The following is a 25,401-nucleotide window of genomic DNA, read 5'->3' as shown; positions in this document are numbered from 1 at the left end:
AACCTAGTCTATCCAAACTTCTATATACAAAATCAATTAATCAAATACGTAACAGTAGTAAAATTCCTAGGAATGTTCTTTGACAACCACGTCACATGGAAACAGCACATTGAACAACTCACCCAGAATTGTAACAAAGATCTCAATTTACTCAGGAACATCACAGGGACTGACTGGGGATCCAACAAGGAAACCCTCCTCACAATATATAAAAGCCTAATTAGATCAAAACTGGATTACGGTTGCCAAGCATATAACTCGGCTAAGCAACCTGTACTACAAAAACTTGACACTATCCAGAGAAAAGCCTTACTATTATGCACAGGAACACTCCCCTCAACATCATCAGAAGAATTACAAACACCAACAGGAGAACTACCCTTAAAATTACGTAGGCAAGAACTGCTCCCCCGATACTCCATTCGATTAGATATCCACCCAGACAACCATCCCAACAAAATAGCTATAAATAAGTGTAAAGTGGTCTTCAAACCCAAAATCATACCCATCACACCAAGTGGCAAAGTAATCCTTGAACTAAGAGAAAAGATACCTCTACTAAAAAAAACAGGTAACAAACAATACAGACCAGAACAAATCACCATGGTTACAAAAACCACCAAGGATTAACACTGAAGCTACCAAATTAGGCAATAAAGAAGGCCTAGAAAACTTACTAAAACCTGTACTGGTAAACGAAATCAACGAAAAATACCCGGACTATGTTAAAATATATACCGATGGATCAAAAACAAACAACCCACCAAGAACAGCAGCAGCAATAGTCATCCCTGAATTTAATATACAAACGGGATCCAGATTACCTGACTATTGCTCCATTTACACCACTGAATTCTGGGCTATACTTGAATCACTACAATGGATCAAAGACAACCAAATACCTAAAGCAGTCATTATAAGCGATTCCCTAAGCGTTATCAAATCGATCCAAAATCGCAATACACACACTAGGGAACAATTCCTCGACAGAGCATGCCAATTAATCGACGATATCACCACAGCACATCATTTAGTCGAGCTCATGTGGATACCGTCGCACATTGGAATCTCTGGCAACGATACAGTAGACAAAGTTGCAAAAACCAAACTAGGAGATCAAAACTCTATCAAGTTTAACTATAGCTCTACAGAAGCAATAAGCTTCGCACAAACATATATAGACCAAACATGGCAAGATTTTTGGAACTCCTCCACAAAAGGTAAAAAGCACCATGAAACCCCAAAAAACGTAGATAGGAACATACAGCTACCTACGGGCACCTATTTAGAACAGAAAACCATAAACAGGATAATAAGTGGAAAAACTAAACTAGCAAGCAGTTTTGGAAGGTTTATAGGACCCAAACCAGCAACCATTAACTGCTTTAACTGCCACACCAACGAAGATCTACACCACGTATTCAATATATGCCCAAAATATCAACCCGCTCGGAAAATATTTATCAAAAACCAAAAAGAGATTGGATCACCACACACATACCCAGAGTTACTTATGGACTCTAATAAAAATAAACAATCAGCATATAAAAATATAAATCAATTCATAGACTCAGCAGGACTTAGGAACAAAATATAATTACTATCCCCACAAAACCAAAAGACCCAGTAACTAGCTAAATAAATTTAGAAGCCCCCACATAAAAACCCATAACATATCATTCAATTTTATAAAAGTATTAATAAATAATTCACTTACGAAGCACCTATAAAAAACTAAGGAAACCGCAAAATCGGATGTCCTAGATGTCCTTAACGAACCGAGTAATCAGCTAGGATTCCGGTCCTAGATGTCCTTAACGAACCATGTAATTGGCTAGGACTCCGGTCTCTTGCTAAATAAAGTATAAATAACATTCAATCTCTAAAAACATTAATTAATAAATAACTTAAAGAGGTAATATCTAAAAACTTATAAATAACATAACGTAGGAAACACACCCTAAACACCTCGACTAGTAATACCATAATAACCTTGAAAATCTCTCTTCATGCATGATTTCTACTAAGAACCTCTATAAACAGCATAGAACATCCTCCCTCCTTTTAAAAAAAAAATGAAAAAAAAAAATGCAAGAAACACCAGGCAAATGCAACAAAAACCAGCGATGTAAAGCAAGCAGGACCGTTCCCGAGCTCTCCTTCCCACTAATGACAGCCAACCATTCAACTGTAGGGACCTTTATGGACCCACAGATTGAGGCCAAACTATCAGGGTTCCTTGAATCCATAAAAGCCTGGGGGAGGTGGCACCATCCCCTTCCCCAGGAACAACTAGCAGGCTGCGATGCAGTCAGAAAAAAGTGACACATGCACAATTGTGCGCACGCCACTATAATTAAACTCCACAACAACAACTGTAACTAAAGTGGGACCATTAAGCTCACAAAGAAAGAAAGACAATGTACTGCTTTTAGGGGATTGGTTGATAAGTGAATCTTACACGTTGCAGGCTAAACTATTTGTATAGTTAACATAGGAACGTATAGAGGGACACAGACACCCACGCAAGATAAAAAACCCACATGCTCAACGAGTACATACTTAGTGGACTTGAGAAATTATGTGAAATTGAAAAAGAAAAATAATTGCTCACCTGATAGTCTTATGATGATTTGGCTTCTTAAAATGGAATTCATGTACTTAAAACATTTAATATACGCAAGCTTATAACGACCCATCCCCATTTTTGTTCCAAAAGTTAGAATTGACCTAATAACCGCCACAATACTCCTTTTGGGCACCATGTTGTTCTACGTGACAAATGTAAAGCGTGGGATTAAAGAACTATAAATATAATTATGTTTGTCATATTCAAATTTAATTTGCGACACATTCAGTTATTTTGTAAAATATTTTATGTTGCCCTGAAAAGTGAAAAAAATGCTGTTGATATCAATAAATATTTATCTGCCGCAAATTCCTTAATAGCTGGAACTACTGAAACAACCGGTACAGCGAGAAAGTACCATGGTACATACCACTAGAAAAATACAGCGGTAAAGCGATATGCTAGTAATACCATGCACCTCAAAAATAAAGTATCCTTTGATAACAGTCACGTTAACTTTTTTCTTGGTTACTCTGGGTTTAATGACTGAAAAAAGAATTATTAATAAAATCGTACATATTGAAATCTCTTTAATCAAAACTTTCTGGCTTTAAGACCACCTTACATTTCAGGTTGTCACTCACTCACTGTAACAATGTATCTATTTTTCCGAAACAGTTTTGTATTCGTCATTTCTCGTACTCATTTAGCGTAGTTATTTTGTTGTTCGAATGCTAAATATTGTCTTTACTTTTGATACCTCTAATTTCTGAACTTATTCTTTCGAATTTCTGTGGTAATCTATAAAGCAACCCTCTTTCAAGTAAACCAATTTCTAGAATGCAGCATGCAACAAGATTCATAAAAACCACTTCTGAAAAATCGTACTAACATCCCTTTCAACTTTGCCCTTTCAGTTCTACTTACTTATATTCCTCTTTAGCTTGCAATACTTCATTTAGCATTTAAAAGATCTATTCACATCTGATGAAATAAATGATGATAATATATATATATATATATATATATATATATATATATATATATATATATATATATATAAAGATGATAAATTTATTCTTAAGAACACACATAATGCCAACGATAATAACAGAATAAAAGACAAGATAACAGTATATACTACATAGCATGAACATTTTATTTTCAAGCGTTACAACATATATAACACATCACATAAAGCCATCAACACATACAACATATCACCATATCACCAAAGGCAAACACTGTATAAGAAATCTGAAAATTGGTGTGATGGGGATAATTAGGTTGATTACGGTACATTTAATAATTGAAATGTTTAATGGATTTAGCAGCTTAGCGACTATGCTCAGAACAACCATCTTCAAACCAGATGCTCTAACCTGATAGTTGCACGACTTCAAGATGGAGCTGTATCGTGCATTTTTATACCCTTTGCCAACAGTTTTCTTTGAATTCGTTATGTTTTTGTCGATACAATCTATTAAGTGTTACGCAAATGAACGCATTTTCGTTTCGTGGTAAGATAGATAATTCTTCACACGGAATGGTAAGAGACGTACCTGATGGTAACACTATATATGATATTAATATTGATATTAATACTTCTTTTGTCGAATGCCTTATAAGTGTTGTAATCTGAAGATAATTCGCTTAGCAGATTATACAGTTTGAACATCATTGTTTCGGTTCATACTTAGTTGAATTTAAAAATATTAATAGTTAATGCTTACATGTCCTCTAGACTACCTGGATTTCTTAAAACTTTGACAGACAAATTATTGTAAATAGGTACATTGTTGCAGTGCGGATTACTTTTGGGTAAGATAAATTACACCTAAAATTTATATCATCCCTTTTTCTTAACAATTATTTCACGAATATCTCTGCATTAGAAGTAGAGTCCAATTCACAAGATTGCAATAAAATTACTTTCTTCAATAAATACGTGTTTGATAACTATACTGCAATTTTTAAATTTTGTTCCGTTTTATTGCCAGCTGGAGACGGAAACCAAGTCTTCAGTCTTGGCTACTGTGAAGTTGTGTTCTGAGGTGCTTTTTCAAATGGAAAAGATACACTGTATTATTATTTTATCATTGCTCCATTTTCTATTAGATATCGTCAGCAAAATAAAAGGTAAAAAAAGCATCTGGTAGTAGTGGAATTATGTTACCATATGGCAAGAGACCAAAGGAGTAAGCAAATAACACGGTTTATCCTTTTGCTTGGATGAGGAGCGGAAATGAGAATATGTTTCAAATTTACATATGTGCTAGATGTTTTCTTTAAAGTGACCTATGTCAGAAAAATAAAACATGCTCCCAAATGCGCTTTTAATTTGTGAGCTGTTTTGAAAATTAAGAAATATTACGAAATTTGCGGTTTTTGTCGAACATACAAATATAATGAAATGTTTTTTTTCTTCTTCATGGTTCCACTATCCCATCTGTTTTGTATTATGTTACCGTGGACATATAGACATTTTTATATATTTCAAAATTATTTGATGCATTCATTGTCGCTGAAACGTCAGTCAAATGAAGCTAATATTTGACCGTTGTAAAGATGGAAGGTACTAATGCCCTCAAATTTTAACATTTTTCACATGATCCACATATAGGAACAAAAATATATTATAGGTAAAGGTTATTCACACATCCTTTCTATTCTCTAAAAAATTTGGTACCTGCATCTAGACCACGTTAATTGTTTTTAAAATAGCTATATTTGTACCATAAAATGGCTCGACGTCATTGAGATGACGTCAAGAGCACATGACTATGACGTCGCAGCAAATATTTATAAAGAAATCGATTGCAATTTTAAGTTTTTCAATGTTAATAACTTTTTTGTCATGGTATTGTCGGATCTATAGCGTTGGTGAAATTTTTTGTAAGATGACATGTACAACCTTCTTCTATCTAAACTTAAGAATATTGCACGACCTTTTCAGCTTTATTATTATTTATTTATTGCAGATATATATGGTGACCTCGTGTGGCCGAGTGATCTAAAGGACTCACCGTTACGGATCATTGTTATCTCACCTCAGTCTGCGTAGATTGAAGCCTCGGGTTTGGCCAAGGTGGGTGCTTGCCAGTAGCATCTCTTGGGTCGGTGGTTCTTTCCGGGGTTTGTGGCCATCGAAACTGCCCTCATGCAGCCCTCAGGGTGGTTTGAGTTTGAGACCCCTAAACTAGATACACTCAGAAATTCTGCAGTGCATAATGTGATATAAAATGTATACTTTTCGCAGCTAAAAGGCACTTATGCAAATGGAGAGACAACAGTTGGATTAGTATTATTGTAGTTACTGTTAATAACATTATGAAGACAAATAAAGCACACATGGTGAAGATCGGTTTGATTTATTACAAAAGTCATTTTCGGATGTACTTATAATTACTCTTTCAACTTTTAATAAAAATAACGGAGCGGTTATTTGATATATTTTGCCAACTTTTGATTTCCGGAAGACATTTTCAGTTCGAACGTCCCTTAACCTAGAATACAATTTTATATGCATTGTGTAAATTTGATTTAATTTCACATCCCCCAGAAAGAGACTAGGCTGTAAAGGTATCTTAACTTGAAAGAAATTTTGATGTGTCTTGTCTGCATTTGATTTCATTCCACATTCCCCAGGAAGAGACGAGACTATGAACTGATAAATTAAAGTTGAGAGAGTCAAGCACCTCACAAATATTATGGTGACGCGAACTTAAAGGCACGGCCGCACGAAAGATTAAAACTGATACGTGTATTTCCTTTTTTCTCTCCACTGATCATATGATTAAGATATCGAATGTAACTGATACATACAGTGGTATATATAGTTATCTCACCCACACATTATAAGCCGTATCTTTGCTACTGCTGATTGTAATTAACAATTATTGATATTCGTAACAAATTCTTTAGGAAACAATATATTTGTCACTTTTATATTTCTTTAATAAATATAAGTGTTAGAAACAGAGAAAACTCAAAAAGGAAGGATTTGAACATCATATATTAGGAAAGTGCTCAGATAAATTCTCTTGGAAAATTGTATGTAGAGACAGATTTATGACGGAGATACAAAATGCCCCAACTTTAAAATAACTCGTCAGCATCAGGTTACCAACTATGACAATGAATAACAATGTATACATATATTCGTCTAACACAATGGTGCCAGATGGGTATATGACTTTGATTTTCACAAAGCTAAAATCTGAATATTCAGGTAAGAGACCTAGTATGATGTGGTGATCTATTGTATTATGATTTTTTTTCTTCAGTTCAGTTAGTTTATACAGTCTAAGTAGGCTTGATCAAATGATCAATTATGAAATAAAAGCATATATATATATATATATATATATATATATATATATAGGATATTTGCTTGAAAACGAGTGAATAACGGATATATTTCATCGAGTCGAGTTTTTCACCCACGATATATATATATATATATATATATATATATATATATATATATATATATATATATATAGAGAGAGAGAGAGAGAGAGAGAGAGAGAGATGCATATATATGGCTGTATAATACAGGTATCATATACCAACGGGGCAACTATCGGTCATCCGTTTTGTATGGCAGGCCGCATTTTGTTTTCTTTATCTCGCATATGGGACGAAACATTTTATAATGAAATTGTTGGACTAAATCCCCCACATGTGGAGAGACTTTTTGTATGGAAAATTCGAAATGATTTTTGTCAAATACGTAGAAAACAAATCACATATTTGATGGAATGTACCATATTCAGATGATAAAGACTTTCACATATTAAAAGATATATCGCGCATAAACGAAAACCATTTTATGTGAAAATTCTTTGTTACGTATTTAACAATTTAAAACTGTGCCGTTTGTTTATTTATTGAAACTTCGTCATTTATTTTCCATATTTTAAAGGAAATTATATAAAATGCTTACACATAGTTTTACGTGACTGGAAATGAAATAAGTCTTTATTTTATATACGTAAAAATAATTTTACACATGTGTAAAGTATTGAGTGTTTCACATTCATGGGAGTATGATTTATTGTCCCATAAAAACTGATAGCCAAAACTATTTTATTTATGGATGGTTCAGAAATAAAGACAAACCAAAATTTATTTTAAAAGTCCTATCCAATAGTATCAAGACCCTTGATTGCAGCATATACAAGCTCTTTAATTATTATTTTACAATTCTGTTTAATTGTTTTATATTTAGGCATATACACTATAAAGTATATACGATGTATAATATACAGTGTCAAGTTTAATGTGCCATACCTAGCTGCTAAGTGTTTTTTTTCTTCTGAATCCTTATTTGCTTGTCTGCCTCATCAAGCTAAACATGCAAATGACAATAATTATTCCTTTATAATTCATCACCAAGTGCAGTCTAGATTAATTCAGTGGCAGTTTGGTATGACTGAAAGACCTACTAGTCAATCCCTGTGTAACCGCAGTCTAATAGTCTTAGTTTTCTTGTTATTATTATTATTAGTAGTAATAACAATAATGGCAATATTATTATGAAGATTGTTTAATGAATACTTTACAATACATTCATAACTTTGGCTATATATCCTATTCTCGCAAAGTTGTATTCCCCTACAAGATTAGTGTACTTTAATCCATCCAAGATCATATGTGTGAAGCATGTAATGAACAGAAATCAAAAGAAGCTTTACCTGGATATTCGTTGTGACCCAAGAGACCAAACTCTCCAAGATCATATGTGTGAAGCATGTAATGAACAGAAATCAAAAGAAGCTTTACCTGGATATTCGTTGTGACCCAAGAGACCAAACTTTGCCTGACCTCCAGGACACCTTTTATATATTGAATGACACCATACACTAATATAAAGGCACGTAACTACAATCGAAGAAGGACGTTATTTCTTCAGATATAGCTTTAATTCACAGGCAAAATGGTGACGATAATTTACTATGGCTATCTTAGGGTAACAAATGGTGACGATAATTATCTATGGCTATCTTAGGGTAACAAATGGTGACGATAATTATCTATAGCTATCTTAGGGTAACAAATGGTGACGATAATTAACTATAGCTATCTTAGGGTAACAAATAGTGACGATAATTATGTATGGCTATCTTAGGGTAACAAATGGTGACGATAATTATCTATAGCTATCTTAGGCTAACAAATGGTGACGATAATTATCTATAGCTATCTTAGGCTAACAAATGGTGATAATAATTATCTATAGTTATCTTAGGGTAACAAAAGGTGACTTACCTTTCATTTCTGCTGCGATGGCAAAACTACCATTTCCCGCCATCATTTTGCTTCTAAACTCAGCAAAAGGATAAACACCGCGTTCGATTCAAAGCCTACATGCTGATAACTTTGAGTTTGACTTACAGTGTGAATATAGTACGGTAGGTACAATATAGACATGAAACGCTTAAACATCGATTCACACTATACGCCTTTATTTGAACAATGTCTTGCTCGTGAGACAAAGAAGTGTTGAGTTTGCATACTTGACAAGTTAAGCCAGTGTGACGCCATTGTCTGGTTATGAACCACTTTGGTCGCTGACTACAGAAGACAGGTGACTGATAAATACAGGGCATTCATATAGGAAATTTATTGAGAAAATAGAAAGTCTGTTGTAACCAGGCGACCGCTGAATACAGGTGACCGTAGAACAAGTTTGACTGTTTATACCTTTGCTTGTATTGATTTCTGTTAGGGAAACCATTAAGTACTTTGTACTCAGATGAGAATTAATTATATTGTCGCCTTGTGAGTGTGTCTGCTGTGTGTAAATTTCCATATTCAGAACTAGCGAGTGTGTCTGCTATGCATGAACACACATATTCTGGACTAGCAACTGTGTATCGCACTTTAGCTACCCAAAGATAAAATAACACCGGCTGCACATCGAATGAAAGGTCGTGAGATGATTCTTGCTATAAGCAAAGATCATAGATCATCAGATTTATTTACGTTCTTATTTACGCTATTGACCCATGACCGTTCTTATTATGCTATTGACCCATGACCGTTCTTATTTACGCTATTGACCCATGACCGTTCTTATTTACGCTATTGACCCATGACCGTTCTTATTTACGCTATTGACCCATGACCGTTCTTATTTACGCTATTGACCCATGACCGTTCTTATTTACGCTATTGACCCATGACCGTTCTTATTTACGCTATTGACCCATGGCCGTTCTTATTTACGCTATTGACCCATGGCCGTTCTTATTTACGCTATTGACCCATGGCCGTTCTTATTTACGCTATTGACCCATGGCCGTTCTTATTTACGTTATTGACCCATGGCCGTTCTTATTTACGCTATTGACCCATGGCCGTTCTTATTTACGCTATTGACCCATGGCCGTTCTTATTTACGTTATTGACCCATGGCCGTTCTTATTTACGCTATTGACCCATGGCCGTTCTTATTTACGTTATTGACCCATGGCCGTTCTTATTTACGTTATTGACCCATGGCCGTTCTTATTTACGTTATTGACCCATGGCCGTTCTTATTTACGTTATTGACCCATGACCGTTCTTATTTACGTTATTGACCTATAACCGTTTTTATTTACGTTATTGTATCTTACATATAGGGATTTCACTTAATTTACAAGACAATGTTATCCCAACAAGCATTCAATTTTCCAAAACATGATTTATTAAAAACTTACGAAATCAAACAAAGCGAGGGAATTAACAATAACTAATCCGGAAAATGTCCGAAAGTATTCAGAATGAAGGTTGTAAAATATTTACGTGCTATCGTGCAAGCACCACTGAATTTGTACAGTTCTAAATCCAGTTGTTTTGTACTTCAATGTAATCGTGTGAACGTTAGAAGGTCACTTAAGTCCTTGAACGTTTCACATAATCCGATACAATTCATTAGATATTCATGCTCTCGAATATATCCCCACGATCCAATACGTATTGACTGTTTAAAGTAAAGATGATTCGCTCTACTAAATCCAACGAGCAAATTTTATAAATAAATCAACATTCCTTCTCAGGGCCCCGAGTGGCCGAGTGGCCTAAAGCGCTCTCCGTTACGGATCACTGCCATCTCACCTCTGTCTGCATGGGTTCGAGTCTAGGATTTGGCCAATGTGGATATGTGAGAAAGCTTGCCAGTAGCTTCTCGTGGGTCGGTGGTTCTTCCCCTGGGGTTTTCCCGGGTTCTTCCTCCACCATTAATACTGGCCGCCATGCATAGCCTATCGTGTGCTGAAAATGGCGTTAAACCCCACAACAACAACAACAACAACGTATTCCTTCTTAACTACTCTCATATAACCGAGTATAACTGAAGAATGTTATATGTGTTGCGTGTATTCTCATTATATATTCACAATATATGCATCAAATGAACAGAATCCAATATATGCATCAAATGAACAGAATCCAATTCACTAAAAGTTCTAGAACAAATAAAATGTATTATTAAAAATTTTTTAAAAAAAAAAAAAATCTTGTGATGACCTCCTCAAACTAAGCGTGGCTTACGTGACTGGCATAGTTGTTTACTTGACCAAGCATTGGCTAATGAACGAGATTCCAACAATGTAGTGTACATGTACTTTGCAATAGTGCTAGCCAGCCAATGAATTATAGAATTAAAAATATAAATGTAATAAAACCTATTTCCAACTGGGTCATTGTTGTTCTGCTTTAATATCAACCTTGCCCAAAAAAAAAAGAATATTTCAAGTGAAACGATAATTGTACAAATAAGAAAAGACGTAATAATTTAGAGATGCAAAAGTAACAAAATGGTTGTTAAGTATTTTGTAATCTTAAAATTATAGCCTTGTCCTGCTTTATTGTAACGTATACATTTTTTCCACAATAACTGCAGAAACAAACAATGGCTCACAGTTTCATGTACCATTGCTTACAATAAGTTCTTGCTTTCGACAGAAATGTTGATTCTAAATACGAATTCGACAAATATACTCAAGTTTCTCAATACCACAATTTACTGCTATTTGGTTGAAATGTTGGTTAGATAGTCATTATGTTGGTCGGTTGCTATCTTGGTGTCTTGGTTTAATGACTTGTTGTTTTTCCATAAATGAGTTAGGGTTCTTTATCAGTCACGCATATATTATTTACACATTAAAACCAAAATAACACTCAACATACTGAAGGAATCTAAACCTAATCATTTGTGTGAAATTTAAGAACTCAAATGAACATGATATGAATGCGAATAACTATACTCAATTTCATATTCGTAACTTTCTTATACGTTCGTTTACATCCAGTGACATGCGTGGTTATTAAAACAGTATTAGTGTCCAGTTCACAATAGAATTCAGTGCAATGATCTCTCTCAGCTCCGGTTAAAAAGCGCCGGATTGTAGATACAATTTCGGGGACTGAAAAACAGGTACACATATTGCTCATAGGCAAACATTTTTCTAGTGAACCACCTGTGGATATGGCGAAACGATTATAACCACTGAGCCAGGTACAGTCTAACAAACTGAAGTAAGGGTAGGTACTTATAAATATGTTATATAAATAAGAATAATTCAGTACGATAATGTATTTACTCGTTACCATATACACGGGAATATTTTGTCCAGTGGCTAGCTGGTCATGACACCTTAAAATTTTTCAAATATATGAAACTTTATTAAAAAACAATTATTACAAAATCGCAACATCATTAAAGGCACCAGTCTTCAGTGGAGACTTTCAGTGGAGATCCAGCATAAGTACATAGTCGTCACAGGGTGGAATAAGTTTGATAAATCATCATTCTGTTAGCAGATAGAGATATAGGGTAGAACACACATACACATACCTATATATATATATATATATTGAATGGGTTTTGACAGAGTTTCCTGGATTTGATTGGATATAAACGCTTGTTTGGTACGGATTTCGAACGTTTTCGTTATCGGTAATGTCTGTGGACTACTTTTGGTTACTTATTTCCACGTGAAATTATGAGTAGCATTTTCTATATTAACGTCTTACAATATGATAATAACAGCAACAAGCCACAAACCTAGCATCCCCAGTGATTTTTGATCAACGTTTACAATGCCCAGATTGAAAATGTCGCACAAACTATCCCGTACTCTAGCACTCACCTATTTTGCCAAAGAAAGCGTAAGGCATGCTTTAGAAACCAATATGCAGAAATGTTTGCATTTGGCATCGACAATATGTTCTACCAGCTGTTATGAAAGGTCGGGTCATCTGAGGTGCAAAAGCTCCGACAATCTCATACTGTATTAAGAGTCGACGAGTCCTGGCTAGCGAAGATTGTGCTATGTACTCTAGCGCAGTGAATATTCTAATGAAAGAACCTACAAGCAACCTAAATTGTTTTGTTGATGAGATCTGCTGATATGATTACAGAAAGGAAATGTTTGGAATTATTCAGAAAAATGATCATGGTTGGGTATTTGTCGAAGTGTAAACTGTTAGCTAATCAATTACAAAGTTAGTATAAAATCCTTCGGACTTTACTTACTTTGTGAGTGATTAGGTACACTTTTTAACTTCGATAACTACTCAACCATGATCATTTTATCTTATGTGATTGAAGTTACCTATTGTCAATGATTGAAGATGACAACGGCCAATTGTAAGCAATATAATACATAGCTACTATCTGTCCAGATTCGAGATTGTATTTTAAAATACTGATCATTTATAATCATCGTGTTTACTTGGGACTGAGTTGTAGATATTGGTTTTCCGATAGGAAAGACCATAGTCTACCTGATCTTGGTGAAGTGGATTCGATAAAATGTAACTAAGCAAACATTACCTTGTATTTTCCGTTAAGACGATAGAGTTTTTAGAGAAAGGTTATTGCGATAAATTTTAAATAGTAGCGTATGAAAGACTGATAACGTCAAAATTATTCATTCCTATGTTAACATCTATCTAGTGGAATCAGTCTTCTAGTTGTGTTCAGTTATAACATGAGATGAATTATTTATTTAAACTAGTCTTTCGAATTAGAAAGAACTTACTGAGTTTTGGACTAAATCAACATTTAGGGATCATTGCGAATTCGACCAAAGACAATTTTGATTAAATTACCGTGATACAGAAGGAATATTGGAACATCATCACATTTAAGGCTATTGGTACCTCAAGTCATCAAGATTAGAATTTAGTAGGAACACCATTCGAAATATTCTATACATTTTTAATCTACGAGGTGTCAGTAGTGTGTCCATAACCAACAAAACTCCTAAAGTTGTATCTAGGCAAAGTAATGAACTCACTGACTGAACCGCAGTAGAAATGATGGTAGCTTCAAGAATGATGAGTTTGGGGGGTAGTTCAATTGTCGTTCGGTAGGATACAAACAACTCTAAATTTGTTGGTTGAAGACAAACATTTCATGTTTCTCATCACGCGATCTCCCTTGGCTGGGTTAGAAAGAATACTGATACATTTAAGATGGAGATGTTATCTGAGAACACTCATAGATGTGTTAACATATCTTAGCTAAAAATAATCTTGCTTCTAGGTGCAAGGGGTACATATCAATAACACATATCAAATCTCACATTTCTTGTACGTCTATTAAGCCATTATGTTATATACAATGCAATTTAAGGTATTGAGAATTAACTAGCTGGTAATTTATGGATTACCTTCGTAGCTGAAAGTGATGCTTAGACCTTGTTCTTACGATATTAAGCAGCGTATCAAAACATTTTCAGTCTCTGTAATCCTTGAAAAGTTATTAAGCATGCAAGGGTTTGGGAAGAAAGGACAAACAGATAAATACATAATATGATGGAAGAAAACCTCATACGAGATGCAAAATGGAAAAGAACTTTCCATTTTTGTTCACCTTGTAATTATATACTCTACTACTAATTCTTCTTCTTCTTTCTTCTTCTTCTTATTATTATTATTATTATTATTAGTTGTAGTATTAGCAACAATAGTAGTAGTGGTAGTATTTGTAGTGGTAGTAGTAGTAGTAGAAGTGTAAATTGACAGCAGATCAGCATTATCTCAAGTGTTTGATAAATAACAAATTGGTTTAAAACACCAAACCTAACCAAACTGGGACAGATTCGTTTTTGGAATATATGATGCCTTATGTGGAATAAATGTCAGCTATTTAATGTGTTGACCATAACAGATTGCCGGCAATGAATATAGAGATCGCATCAACTCCTAAGGTTGTCAGTGTGTTTGATAGGGTTGGTCGATTTGTACTTTCTTATATGCTTTACCCATTGTGGTGTAATTAACACGATCTGAAACCCAAACTAATGACAACATTGTGTATGAATGTCCGAAAAGTACGTTACATATTTATTTATAGCTTTGAAAATTAAAAATCTTTTTTAATTAAAATTAAATCTTAGAAAATTCAACTATACGAAAGTAATCCAGTGCCTTACAAGAGAAAGATACAGAAAACTAATTTGGCTTGACATGTATTTCAGAATTGTTTGATTCGAAGAGAAACACCATGTACGTTAACAATATGATTAAAACTTTGTCGAAGAAACGAACGAATTAAAACAATGTATTAGATATGGCTGCTGCACATACTAGTATTAAGAAACTGCAGATTCCACACTGGTTTATCTGCAACTGCCCCCCGTTCTTTGTACACTACCATTTACATAGTTACTGGAGTATTGTTGATGTGATTTATTTTTTGAGTAACTAATTAACTGATGGTGTTGAACATGGTTGTTAGCTTATTTGTCGTTTTATAGTGTCAGCCTATCAATGTTTGCGTTCGTTTAAACAAGAGTAGCGTTTTTGTAGTATAATACCGTATGTATCCTCTCTCCTGCTCCAACTCACTTGCAAATTAAATGTTGAAAATGACTGTATTTACCATAATATGTTTTAAAAAGTGACATCGTATTTTCCAAGTCGCTTAAGCTGATGATGCATACAACAATGTCTCTATAGTTCATTTGCATGCTATATCAATCTCAACAATAAGAATAATGGTATATTAAAACATACATGTTTATAAAACATCCCTACAGCATATCTAAAGAAACCAAACTGAAGTCACAGCGCTGAAACGGCCTTGCCGTTCTGTAATTACAGAAGTGACGTAGAGGGGTCAATCAGATGTACATTGTATGTATACAAAAATTAAAGGCTGAGCAAACGGATCAGTTACTGCAGGCCAACGTCAGATGGAAGGCGAGGGGCTCCTAAACTTCGAGAAAAGGTATGGGGGAACTTTTTGAAATTGCTTGATGACCCTTATCGTATTCTTTGTAAACCTTACTTATAAAAGCCTAATGTGAACAGGAATGTCTAATACATTTATGGCTTCCGTACCTCTTAGATATCACTAAAATGGTTTCAATTTGAATGGCGATGAACATATTATAAAACCTGATTGAGATCACTGTACGTGTAGACAGATTTGTTCCATGTGTGGGCCACAGAGCTGCAGCCTCAAGCATGATTGCTTTAGCGGTGATTCGTAAACTTTCTGTTTGGTAAACAGTGCTTCCTTTAATTCAGAAGCAAAGACTTCCACTTGTGCCCTAAGCACGTAAATCGATTTTTCGGCTTCTTTGATTTTTCTAAGTGCAATATCTTTTTCTTGGCTTAGACCAGAGACTCAATAAATTTCGGCCAGCTAGATTTTGCTTCCTCTAGCCAAATATTCCGCGAAATTTCCTTTTCCTTATCAGCCAGGTCCGTCTGAGAGATCTCGTTTTGTGTCTAAGCCGTCATTATTTCTTTTAGTCGGGGGATGTGATTTGGGAGGAAAGAATTTAGGCCTAATATTAATATCCGCCATTCGTCGCTTGGATCCCTTGCAGATCGATTTGCTCCTTTAGCTTTTGCAGAGCCAACTCACTAAGAGGGAAGGAAAGTCGTCACGTAACACACCTGTTTCTTGTTCAAGTGTTATTTCCTTTTCATTGGGAGCAATTCTCTAATTAGCATTATTATTTAGTGTAAGAATACCCTATACAGACACGTGAATATAGTGCTGAGAGGATTTCTAGCATATTCCTTCCATAATTTTTGTGTTGCTGGTTGGCGGTGTTGGATGGATACGAAACGTTTATTTTTCTTCCGAAAATGAAGAATTGCGTCTGTTAGTCTTGTAAGTGGGCAATAGCAATGGCAAAGGAAGTCTTTGCATAGCACAATTTCTTGGTCTCTTTGTCTACCCTGCATAATGTGTAAGGTAAAGCCACTGTTAGTGGTCAGCAAAATATGACATGGAAAATAACTGGACAGAGATTTACAATAAGGAACCAGGACAGTATGTGAAAATTCAAACACGTTTGTCACTGTGGTTTTTTTGTTCCTTTTTCTTCATTGTAGCCGTTGTATCAGTGAGTGACTTGCATCTTTACACCTCATATTTTAACATAGCATTACATTTTAAGCTTGATCTATATCCATTCGTGCGTCTATTTCAGTCTCAGAGCTCACGTGGTCAAGATATTTTGAGACGTCTATAATGCCATCAAAATGCCAAGAGTGGTCAGATGGTGGTTTGTGGGGATATGTGGTGATGGTTTCAGCCTTTATGATACAGGTGCTAGTCTTTGGCACATCTATGTCTATTGGAGTGTACAACGTGGAATTTTTGGATTACTTTAAAAACAGTGCTGCGGCGATTTCCGTGGTGGGATCCATCAATGTGGGCATCTTTTTGGGAGCAGGTAAGAAATGCATGGACTCTTACATGGTCCGAAATTTACATTCAAACACATGTTTCAACAAAGAGAATCTGAATCCGCAGGCAAGTGATTCAACAAAACTTTAAAAATAACATTAGCAGGGTTCTGAGGCTGCCAAAAAGTTCTGTTTTATTCGCGACTGGGAAAAGCCTTTAAATTTCGCAAAACTTTATCATGTAGGGAAAAATCAGTAATAATCCGTTACCACTTGGTGGCATAAAATATATAAAACAGTCATAGTATAAATTATCCTTAAAGATATGCATTGCTTATTAGGAATTTTCCTAGGTTGCTTAAATCTTTAGGCAGGTGAGGTGCAATGACTGCATAAACAATTTGGATGCTGATTATAAGAATATATGCATAGTCGATCAAAGCTCGCATGTTCCTTCTTCTTCATGGTAACTGGTCACTTTTGAATATCAGTCCATTATCACTTTGCACCAGCATGCTTGCAAATTATCTGTAACATGGAATCACAAAAGATGAAGAGGTAAATAATAAAGACCATACAAGTGCAAATAAAGCAATGTAACACATTAATTCATATCATCGTTCAAAAGTGGATTAATTTTTTATCTTGTAAAGTGTTTAAATATGATGTGGATTAATAATTTTTTTCTCCATTTTACCAGCATATTAAACCGAGGTTAATTTATATATTATAAGGAGGTCAACATCTCCAACACGTTTCACAAACTCTTGTCTTAGTTTTATCTAGTGGTAAATTCCTGAAGATAACCACGTTATATATATATATATATATATATATATATATATATATATATATATATATATATAGACAGAGAGAGAGAGAGAGAGAGTTTGGTCTTTACACTTATGATCAGAATACAAATAATGTTATTCTATAATTACATTTCTGAACCAGTCTAATGATTTGACTGCATGCATATATAGGAAAATTATTGACAGTTTTGGAGTACTTGATATTAAGGTCCCTTCAATTATTCGTAAAGGAAAGTAATAAAAATCTTGAAGATTTTCAAGATAAGATAATGTAAATAAATTTATATTAAATATATGATACATTCTGTTGTCAAAAACAATCATTTCTGCCATAGATTATGTTGTTCAAGATATTTATATTTCGATATTGATGTTAGAACTAGGTCTTATTCATATCATGTCTGTATTCATGACTATGGAATCCGAGTAACAGGACGCATTTATATTAGTATTACAACCAAAGAAAGCCAATATGACCTATATTTTTGATTTAATAACACATGTTTATGACCAAATATATTTGCTCATGCTATATACATCCAAGCCAAATAATTATTAGATTATTGCCAATAATGATTAGATATGAAATTAATATCAATTACGTAGGAACCAAAACGTCCGCAAAAGTTTTAAAATGAGTTCTCTCTACAATTGGATTAAACACAAAACAAGTATTTTTTCAGACCGTAAGGAGTGAATCAAAAATCAAAGTATGGAATATTACCGACAATACTTTCTAAAATTGTTATAACAGGGCCAGTAGCCGGTCTCCTGATGAACTATATGAGTCACAGACAAGTAGCATTGATAGGAGCCATTATCAGCTCTATTGGACTCACCTGTATGCCATTTACACCAAATGTGGAATACATGTATTTCTTCTTTGGATTCCTCACAGGTGAGAAGAAAAACGTCGGAATAATATATATGAAATAACATTAATGTTTACCTATGTTTAATTCGAACAATAGAAATGTTGGTCAGATGAATATGTTAGAAAGTGAGGTAGGGTGGGGTGGAAAGACGGGTTAGAGATATTCGTTTCTGCTTTTTGCGCATTCAGCACATATTCAAACAAATATTATTATCACAAATGCTTACATCGTGGATATATTAATTTTTCAATAAATATTTACTCATCAAAGTATCACATGCTGAAACAGCCATTATATACTCAGACTAACGAATGATTTTCTAAAGTTTCCATGTTTGTTAAAGTATCAGTGGACATTATTCAGAACGCAGTTATTTGAGTGGACACAAACTTGCAGAAAACCATACTATAACCTGACTCAGCGAGCGCAGATTGAGAGAAAATAAATTATATACAAGTCAACATTTATTGCAGAAATTATAAAATCCATGAATTGAGCAAATGCGATCATTACAACTTACAGCTGTTGCAAGCCTTCAATAAAGGAATTTTAATTCCTCATGCATGAGTAACCGTGTTTGGCATAGAGACTTTTTTTCTGGATTTTCGAGTTTTTGTTTTGTCCTTATCCTGGCGTTTTGAGATTTTGATTTGTAATTAGTAGTTTGACACTTTTACACACACGTTAAACAACATGAACTTAAACAAGAGCATAGTTATGCCTGGGATTTACAAGGTAGTATTCATGTCTGTGAACTACCTTAATTTCATTTGAGACTACAATTCAAAATATTAGATATGTGTATTATAAATGCAATACTTTTTTTTCGCTTGTAGTTCATTGCTATAACAGTTTATAATCCGGACAAGTTGACATGTTTTCTGGGACAATGGAGGTAACCATGAGTTCGTGGGGCAGAATCTAGTGAAATCGGTATGCGTGTGCGTCTTTTCCAGATAACGTCTGTAACCGTAAACACGTTCAGTCTAGGATTCAGAAATATGAGCCCAATAGCCTTATATTTTATAATGAGCTCAGGAGAGCATTTGATGGGAAAATATTTTTAAAATAGCAACATTTAATTTTGTTTATTTCTCTACTGGTCATTGATCAGAAGTTCTTGTGTGATAATCTGTTTAGTTGGTATTAGGCGTTAGCACAAGTTTGCCCGTTACTCAAATCCAAGTTGTTGAAAATTTAATGTACTATCAAATGTTGCGTCATATTTTGTAGAAAAATGTTTTATGGTTTTGAATATTTAATTATTCTTGCATTTGATAGAAAACCTGTCGTAGTCATGTAAACCATTCTAGTCTACTTCATAAATTGAAGTCCAGCGATAGTGATCCAGTTACAAACGGGTTACAGACAAATGCAAACCAGTTCATGTTGAATGCGGGATGGCCTCAACATTATCCGTTGACTAGTTCAGCAATAATTAGCTTTCTATATGTACAAAATTGAACACCTTCGAGTGATATTGGCAAGCTATATTTGATATTTGAATCAATGAACAAAAAACCAGACGAACAATCAATAAATTAAGGTCAAGGTGACGCTTGCAGCTAGCGTTTATTCTGTAGTTTAGTCGCGAAACACAAAACATATATGCTTCCGATGGCTGGTTCTCTTTTAGGACCTGAAACACAAATTGTTCCACCATATATCTTGTAATCATTTGGAAAAACAAACCAACGCCTTCCTGTCTTTTAGGAACACAAATATAATTTAGAAAATGAACAGTAAGTATATAGATTGATAAACTTTAACTACATAAATAATAATAACTGATTGATTAACTGTAACTACATAAATTATACTAATATTAATAACAGTTTTAATAACAGCTATACTAATAATAATTTTAATACTACTGCTACTACTAATTTCAATAATAATAAGAATATCAATAACGATAACTGCCCACCTCGGTGACTAACCATTAACATATTTATTAATAGAGTAAAATCTGTCTTAAAACAGCATTGGTAAAATATATCAACTGTCATAAGAGATATCAACTGTGCTGAGAGACCAGGTTCTCTATGCATATGTTTATTGATTATTTCGTAGTACTACCTGTCCTAAGAACCAACAGTTGTGATGCATGGGCAGAAGGGCTTGTCTTTCAAGACAGGTAATAATGTTCTATCATGAACAATGAGGAGTATCCTCTTATTTATTACACCTTAACAATAACACATTTTGCAAAACCTTCAATTGAAATCATAACAAATTGGTTCCTCCAGGCGAAAAGCTTGAAAAACTTTTCTAAGATAAAGGCACACATAATTTTTAAAATGGAATAATTTTGTTTTAAAATGTACAATTTGAGAATAACTGTGCGGTTATTGGTTGCGAAAGAAAGCTTTTACATATGCGACAATTGTATCTAGGCAAGTTGACTTCTTTAATGGACAAGCAAACATATTTCCTTTGTCTACTGGACAGGAGTAAGAAAGGAAGTCTTTGCATCAATGTTTTGTAGCAGCAAAATGGTCTTATATGGTCTATTGATCCAGTGGGAAAAAAATGAAAACTACTTAATACGGATTTCTGAATTTTAATTAAATGTTTGCAAACAGGACAATGAGTCTGTAATCACCCTAAAATATGAACGGGTTCTAACATTCAGGCCTAAGTAACTAATAATTAATCCGTTTTATTAATTTTATAATGTTTCTTTTCATTCCAGGTCTGGGATATTGCTTGCTGTATGTTCCATCACATGTGCTGTGTGGTCTGTACTTCGAACGTCACCGCAGTCTAGCTTCGGGAATAGCAAAAAGTGGCGAAGGTCTTGGCTCCACAGTGTTTCCATACATAACATACATGCTGATAGATAAATATGGGTGGAAAGGCTCTTTTTTCTTAATGGCTGGTTTAAGTTTGCACAACTTTGTTTTTGCTGCATTGTTACGCCCTCCACCAAAACATCTTGAATGCGATATAGTTAAAACAGCTACTACAAAAAATGCAGATATATTGGAAACAGAAAATGAATCTTTAGAATTGAAAGCTATAAAATCAGAGAATATCCATATACGTGACCATTTAGAAAATAAGCATTTAATACACCTAAAAAAATCTGACGATGTCAAACCTGAATTGTCACCGAGTGAAACACACTCTCCATACACTGTGGATGAAAATGAGACACACACAACTATCACACATACAGTTGTTGATATCGTAAGTCAAACGTTTATTTCCAAGATAAAAGATCAATGGAAAAAAGTTTTTACATTTGGATTTAGCATTTATTTCATCAACAATATTTGCTGGAATATGGGAGTCTCTATTGTTATTGTGTTTGGTGCTAAATTTAATACAAATGCTGGTTTAGAGAAAGAGGATTCAGCTATTGTATTCATGCTGATTGGAGGTGGTACATTCGTGGGTTCTGTACTAGGAGGACTATTGGGGAACATAGCATGTTGCAACAGGATAGCAGTATATGTAGTTGTTAACCTAGTAAATGGGACCTTAGCCCTCTTATTTGCTTTGCCATTCCTCCACAACTTTTGGGGCCTCCTGATTCTGAGCTTCTTATGGGGTTTGATGTTTGGGATCATCATGGGCCTCTTGATGGTTGTGACAGCTGACCTTTTGGGAGACGAGTTCCTTGGGGATGGATATGGTTACCTCATGTTAGCAAATGGTCTTGGATGCAGCATAGCACCGCCTCTAGCAGGTATGTAATACATGCAATACACGCACATTTGTGGTTTTAAAAAGTATTATTTAAACTGCTGTAGCAAACCTACACACAAAGCATGGCTATTAATGATTTGGGAGCATTGTGGTGCGTGCGTTGGGAGAAGGTAATTACACTTTAAACACATTAGTAATTATATCATGGCGATGGTATTTGATATAAGTACCATTCTCAAAGGCACACTGTTTCAGCCAACATAATTGTCGACGACAGAGATCGAACCAGTGATCCCCGGATTTCGCGTTTGATGTTCTACCAACTTAGCAAACTACTCTCCCTGCTTTTTTAAAATAGTGAATTTAGTCTTTAACGATATTCACTCTTTCCACCGTCATTACCTTGAGTCCCGTTTTACGTAAAGTAGTGAAAATTGACTTGTGGCCAGTGTAACACAAATCTTACACTTGATTATGCATTATGTTTTAAATTCGTGTCTGTATGGTACCACTGAACAGCAAAAATTGATAAAGAGAAAAGATAAATACAAAGATTGGCACGTAAACATTAGCAAGATAAACATCTCAGAATAAATGATATCATGAAGAATTATAAAATTATATGAATTTAAAATATATCTGTGAGAAAAATAAAGTTATTTAAAATATAGAGCCATATTGAGTGTAAACCATATTTTCTCAAAGTTTCAAAAATATATTTTCTCTGGTTGCAATCTATTATAAAATTATATTAATTGAATTCACATCAAAACCTCGGCCTCCAATGGAAGCAGTCGAAACATATGGCAAGAATGTGGTCCACTGTCAGTGGACACAGAGAGTATGCACTCTGATCCTGTTTGAAAATATCCTCCATGTGAATTGTTCTATACACGATTTGCACAATAACAAATGATCCACGTGAATGGTTCTATATGAGAGATGCAACTCTCTAGCGGGTTTGATGTTGTGGGACTTGTTTTGGGAATTATCTGTCCACATATTTTGCCAAGTAACATCTCATTTTATTTCACATTTGAACTAGGTATATATACTCTTTCATTCAGAAATGGGAGACTGTTACAAGTTGCCAGTTTATCTGCCATTTCATAATCCGTAAGAACAATGTGACTAGGAGAAGCAGCCAACAATACATACTTCGTCCAAGCTGTATGAGTACGTCCTAAGATCTAAAATATTAATGGTTTCGAAAGCATTCAGTGTGAATGGGAAACATTCAAAGATGATGGAAGTAGTTTTTTCAGAGGTTCCAGTTTAGTTCAAAGAAGTAGCATCGATACTACTAGTACTCCTACTACTACTAATAATAATAACAATAGTAAAATCATATAAGCGATTGTTTCTGTCTACGTTGACCAAGAAGCTTTTTTAAACGTTTGGATGAGTCAGCTGTCCTTACATTGGACTGAACGAAATTTTATAGTTTCGATCCAGAAAAGAGAATATATTCTTCTTAAACTTACACTTGTGCTTAGGTAAATATAACTTTTTATTGTTCTATTTATGCAATATTGACACTGTGATTTTATTGCTAGTAATAGGGAAATTTCTACTTATCCTTTGAGCAAACCTTGGTATTTGAACTTCAGTAGAATTCACATTATTTATGAAACAAAGGTTTTCATGTACCGAGTACGCCTGTCACGTGATTCGATTGCTTTCCTTGAAGACATTTGTGAATGAATAGGATAAGCCACTGATTAATCTTTCATCCCTACATTATGTTACTTGCATACTAATATTTATTTATATCAGTGTTGGATTGGTTAACTGACATTGTAGTACGCAGCACAAGCAAGTATTTAATCATAGCTTTCACATTCGTATCACGAAGGACTGAACTTTTGACAGTATTGTTTTGGCCAATACATTATCCATCCAACGAAATGTTAAACCTTTAACTTACTACGTATATTGCACATTTTCCATCCCAATATGTAACTCAGATATATGGTGGCAAATGAAGAAGTTATGGAAACATGTGCAGTAGCTAAATTATTATATGGCTTAAAATATATCTTTTTGACTGAAACTTTAGGTCCAACTTCTTATTTTGAAATTAAACAAATAACACCAGAAAATATTTTTTGTTTTCTCTCTCAACTTTTAGTTCGTAAATATATGGCTTCTTAGTTCAAGACCACATGTTTTGACCAAAGGTTTAGGCTATTGTTATCTGTTGAGAAATAATTCCTTTGTCAGAGATGACCTACTGGTTACTACACAGAAGACTCTTAACACGTGTGGCTGGCATATAATAAGCTTATTTACAATACTCTTGTATTGTTTTACCGTGTAAATGTGACAATGTTTAAACAATTAACAATATATTGTTTTGGCCGTTGTCATTTTCCAGGCTGGTTGCTTGATGTAACAGGTGGATTGGAGGCAGGGTTTCTGTTGGCTGGTTTTATAACGATACTTGGAGGCCTACTGGTAGCTCTGATTCCACTGAAACGCAGGCTGTGTCCAATCAAAGAAAACACAGCAGAAGATCCAGCTGATAGTTGAAACGCGTTCTAAAGAGGACCAACTGCAGTGTTGATAAACATTGAGTCATCTCATTTGTGTGATTGCTTGAAGATCATTAAACAGGAACATATTTCACTCACTAGTTTAGCAAATATCATGATAATGGAGCTCATGGTATTTCCCTGCGTCAATGATGTATGATCCACCAATATTGGTTATTTTAATATATCGAATATATATATTCCATCAGAGTTTTAAACTGTTTATATTGTCACTTAAGATTTCGGGGAGGTTTATTTAAAAGAAGCCCCCCCCCCAAAAAAAAAAAAAAACACGAAACAAAAGTTAA

General features: G+C 34.4%; 1 protein-coding gene across 6 annotated transcripts; it reads left to right on the top strand.

The window, feature by feature from the left end:
• The first annotated feature begins 11,943 nt into the window (after positions 1 to 11,943).
• Positions 11,944 to 25,187, top strand: LOC149790255 (monocarboxylate transporter 14-like). 6 transcript variants are annotated; one of them, XM_089972284.1, is made up of 6 exons: positions 11,966 to 12,103; positions 15,610 to 15,800; positions 17,020 to 17,265; positions 18,785 to 18,928; positions 21,601 to 22,599; positions 24,937 to 25,187. In XM_089972284.1, exons 3-6 carry the CDS (start codon positions 17,061 to 17,063, stop codon positions 25,089 to 25,091), a joined length of 1,503 nt encoding a protein of 500 aa, XP_089828410.1. In that variant the 5' UTR covers positions 11,966 to 12,103; positions 15,610 to 15,800; positions 17,020 to 17,060; the 3' UTR covers positions 25,092 to 25,187. The 6 variants fall into 6 exon arrangements, with proteins under 6 accessions (XP_089828415.1, XP_089828411.1, XP_089828410.1 ...); XM_089972286.1 differs by having other exon boundaries at positions 11,979 to 12,097; XM_089972287.1 differs by having other exon boundaries at positions 11,979 to 12,103; positions 15,674 to 15,800.
• Positions 25,188 to 25,401: the final 214 nt, after the last annotated feature.

Source organism: Sinohyriopsis cumingii, chromosome 10 (genome assembly GCF_028554795.1).
Source record: "Sinohyriopsis cumingii isolate HCF-2022 chromosome 10, ASM2855479v2, whole genome shotgun sequence".
In the NCBI taxonomy this organism is placed as follows: Eukaryota; Metazoa; Mollusca; class Bivalvia; order Unionida; family Unionidae; genus Sinohyriopsis; species Sinohyriopsis cumingii.
Note: the sequence above shows the minus strand (reverse complement) of the source record. Positions and strands in the feature narration are given on the sequence as shown.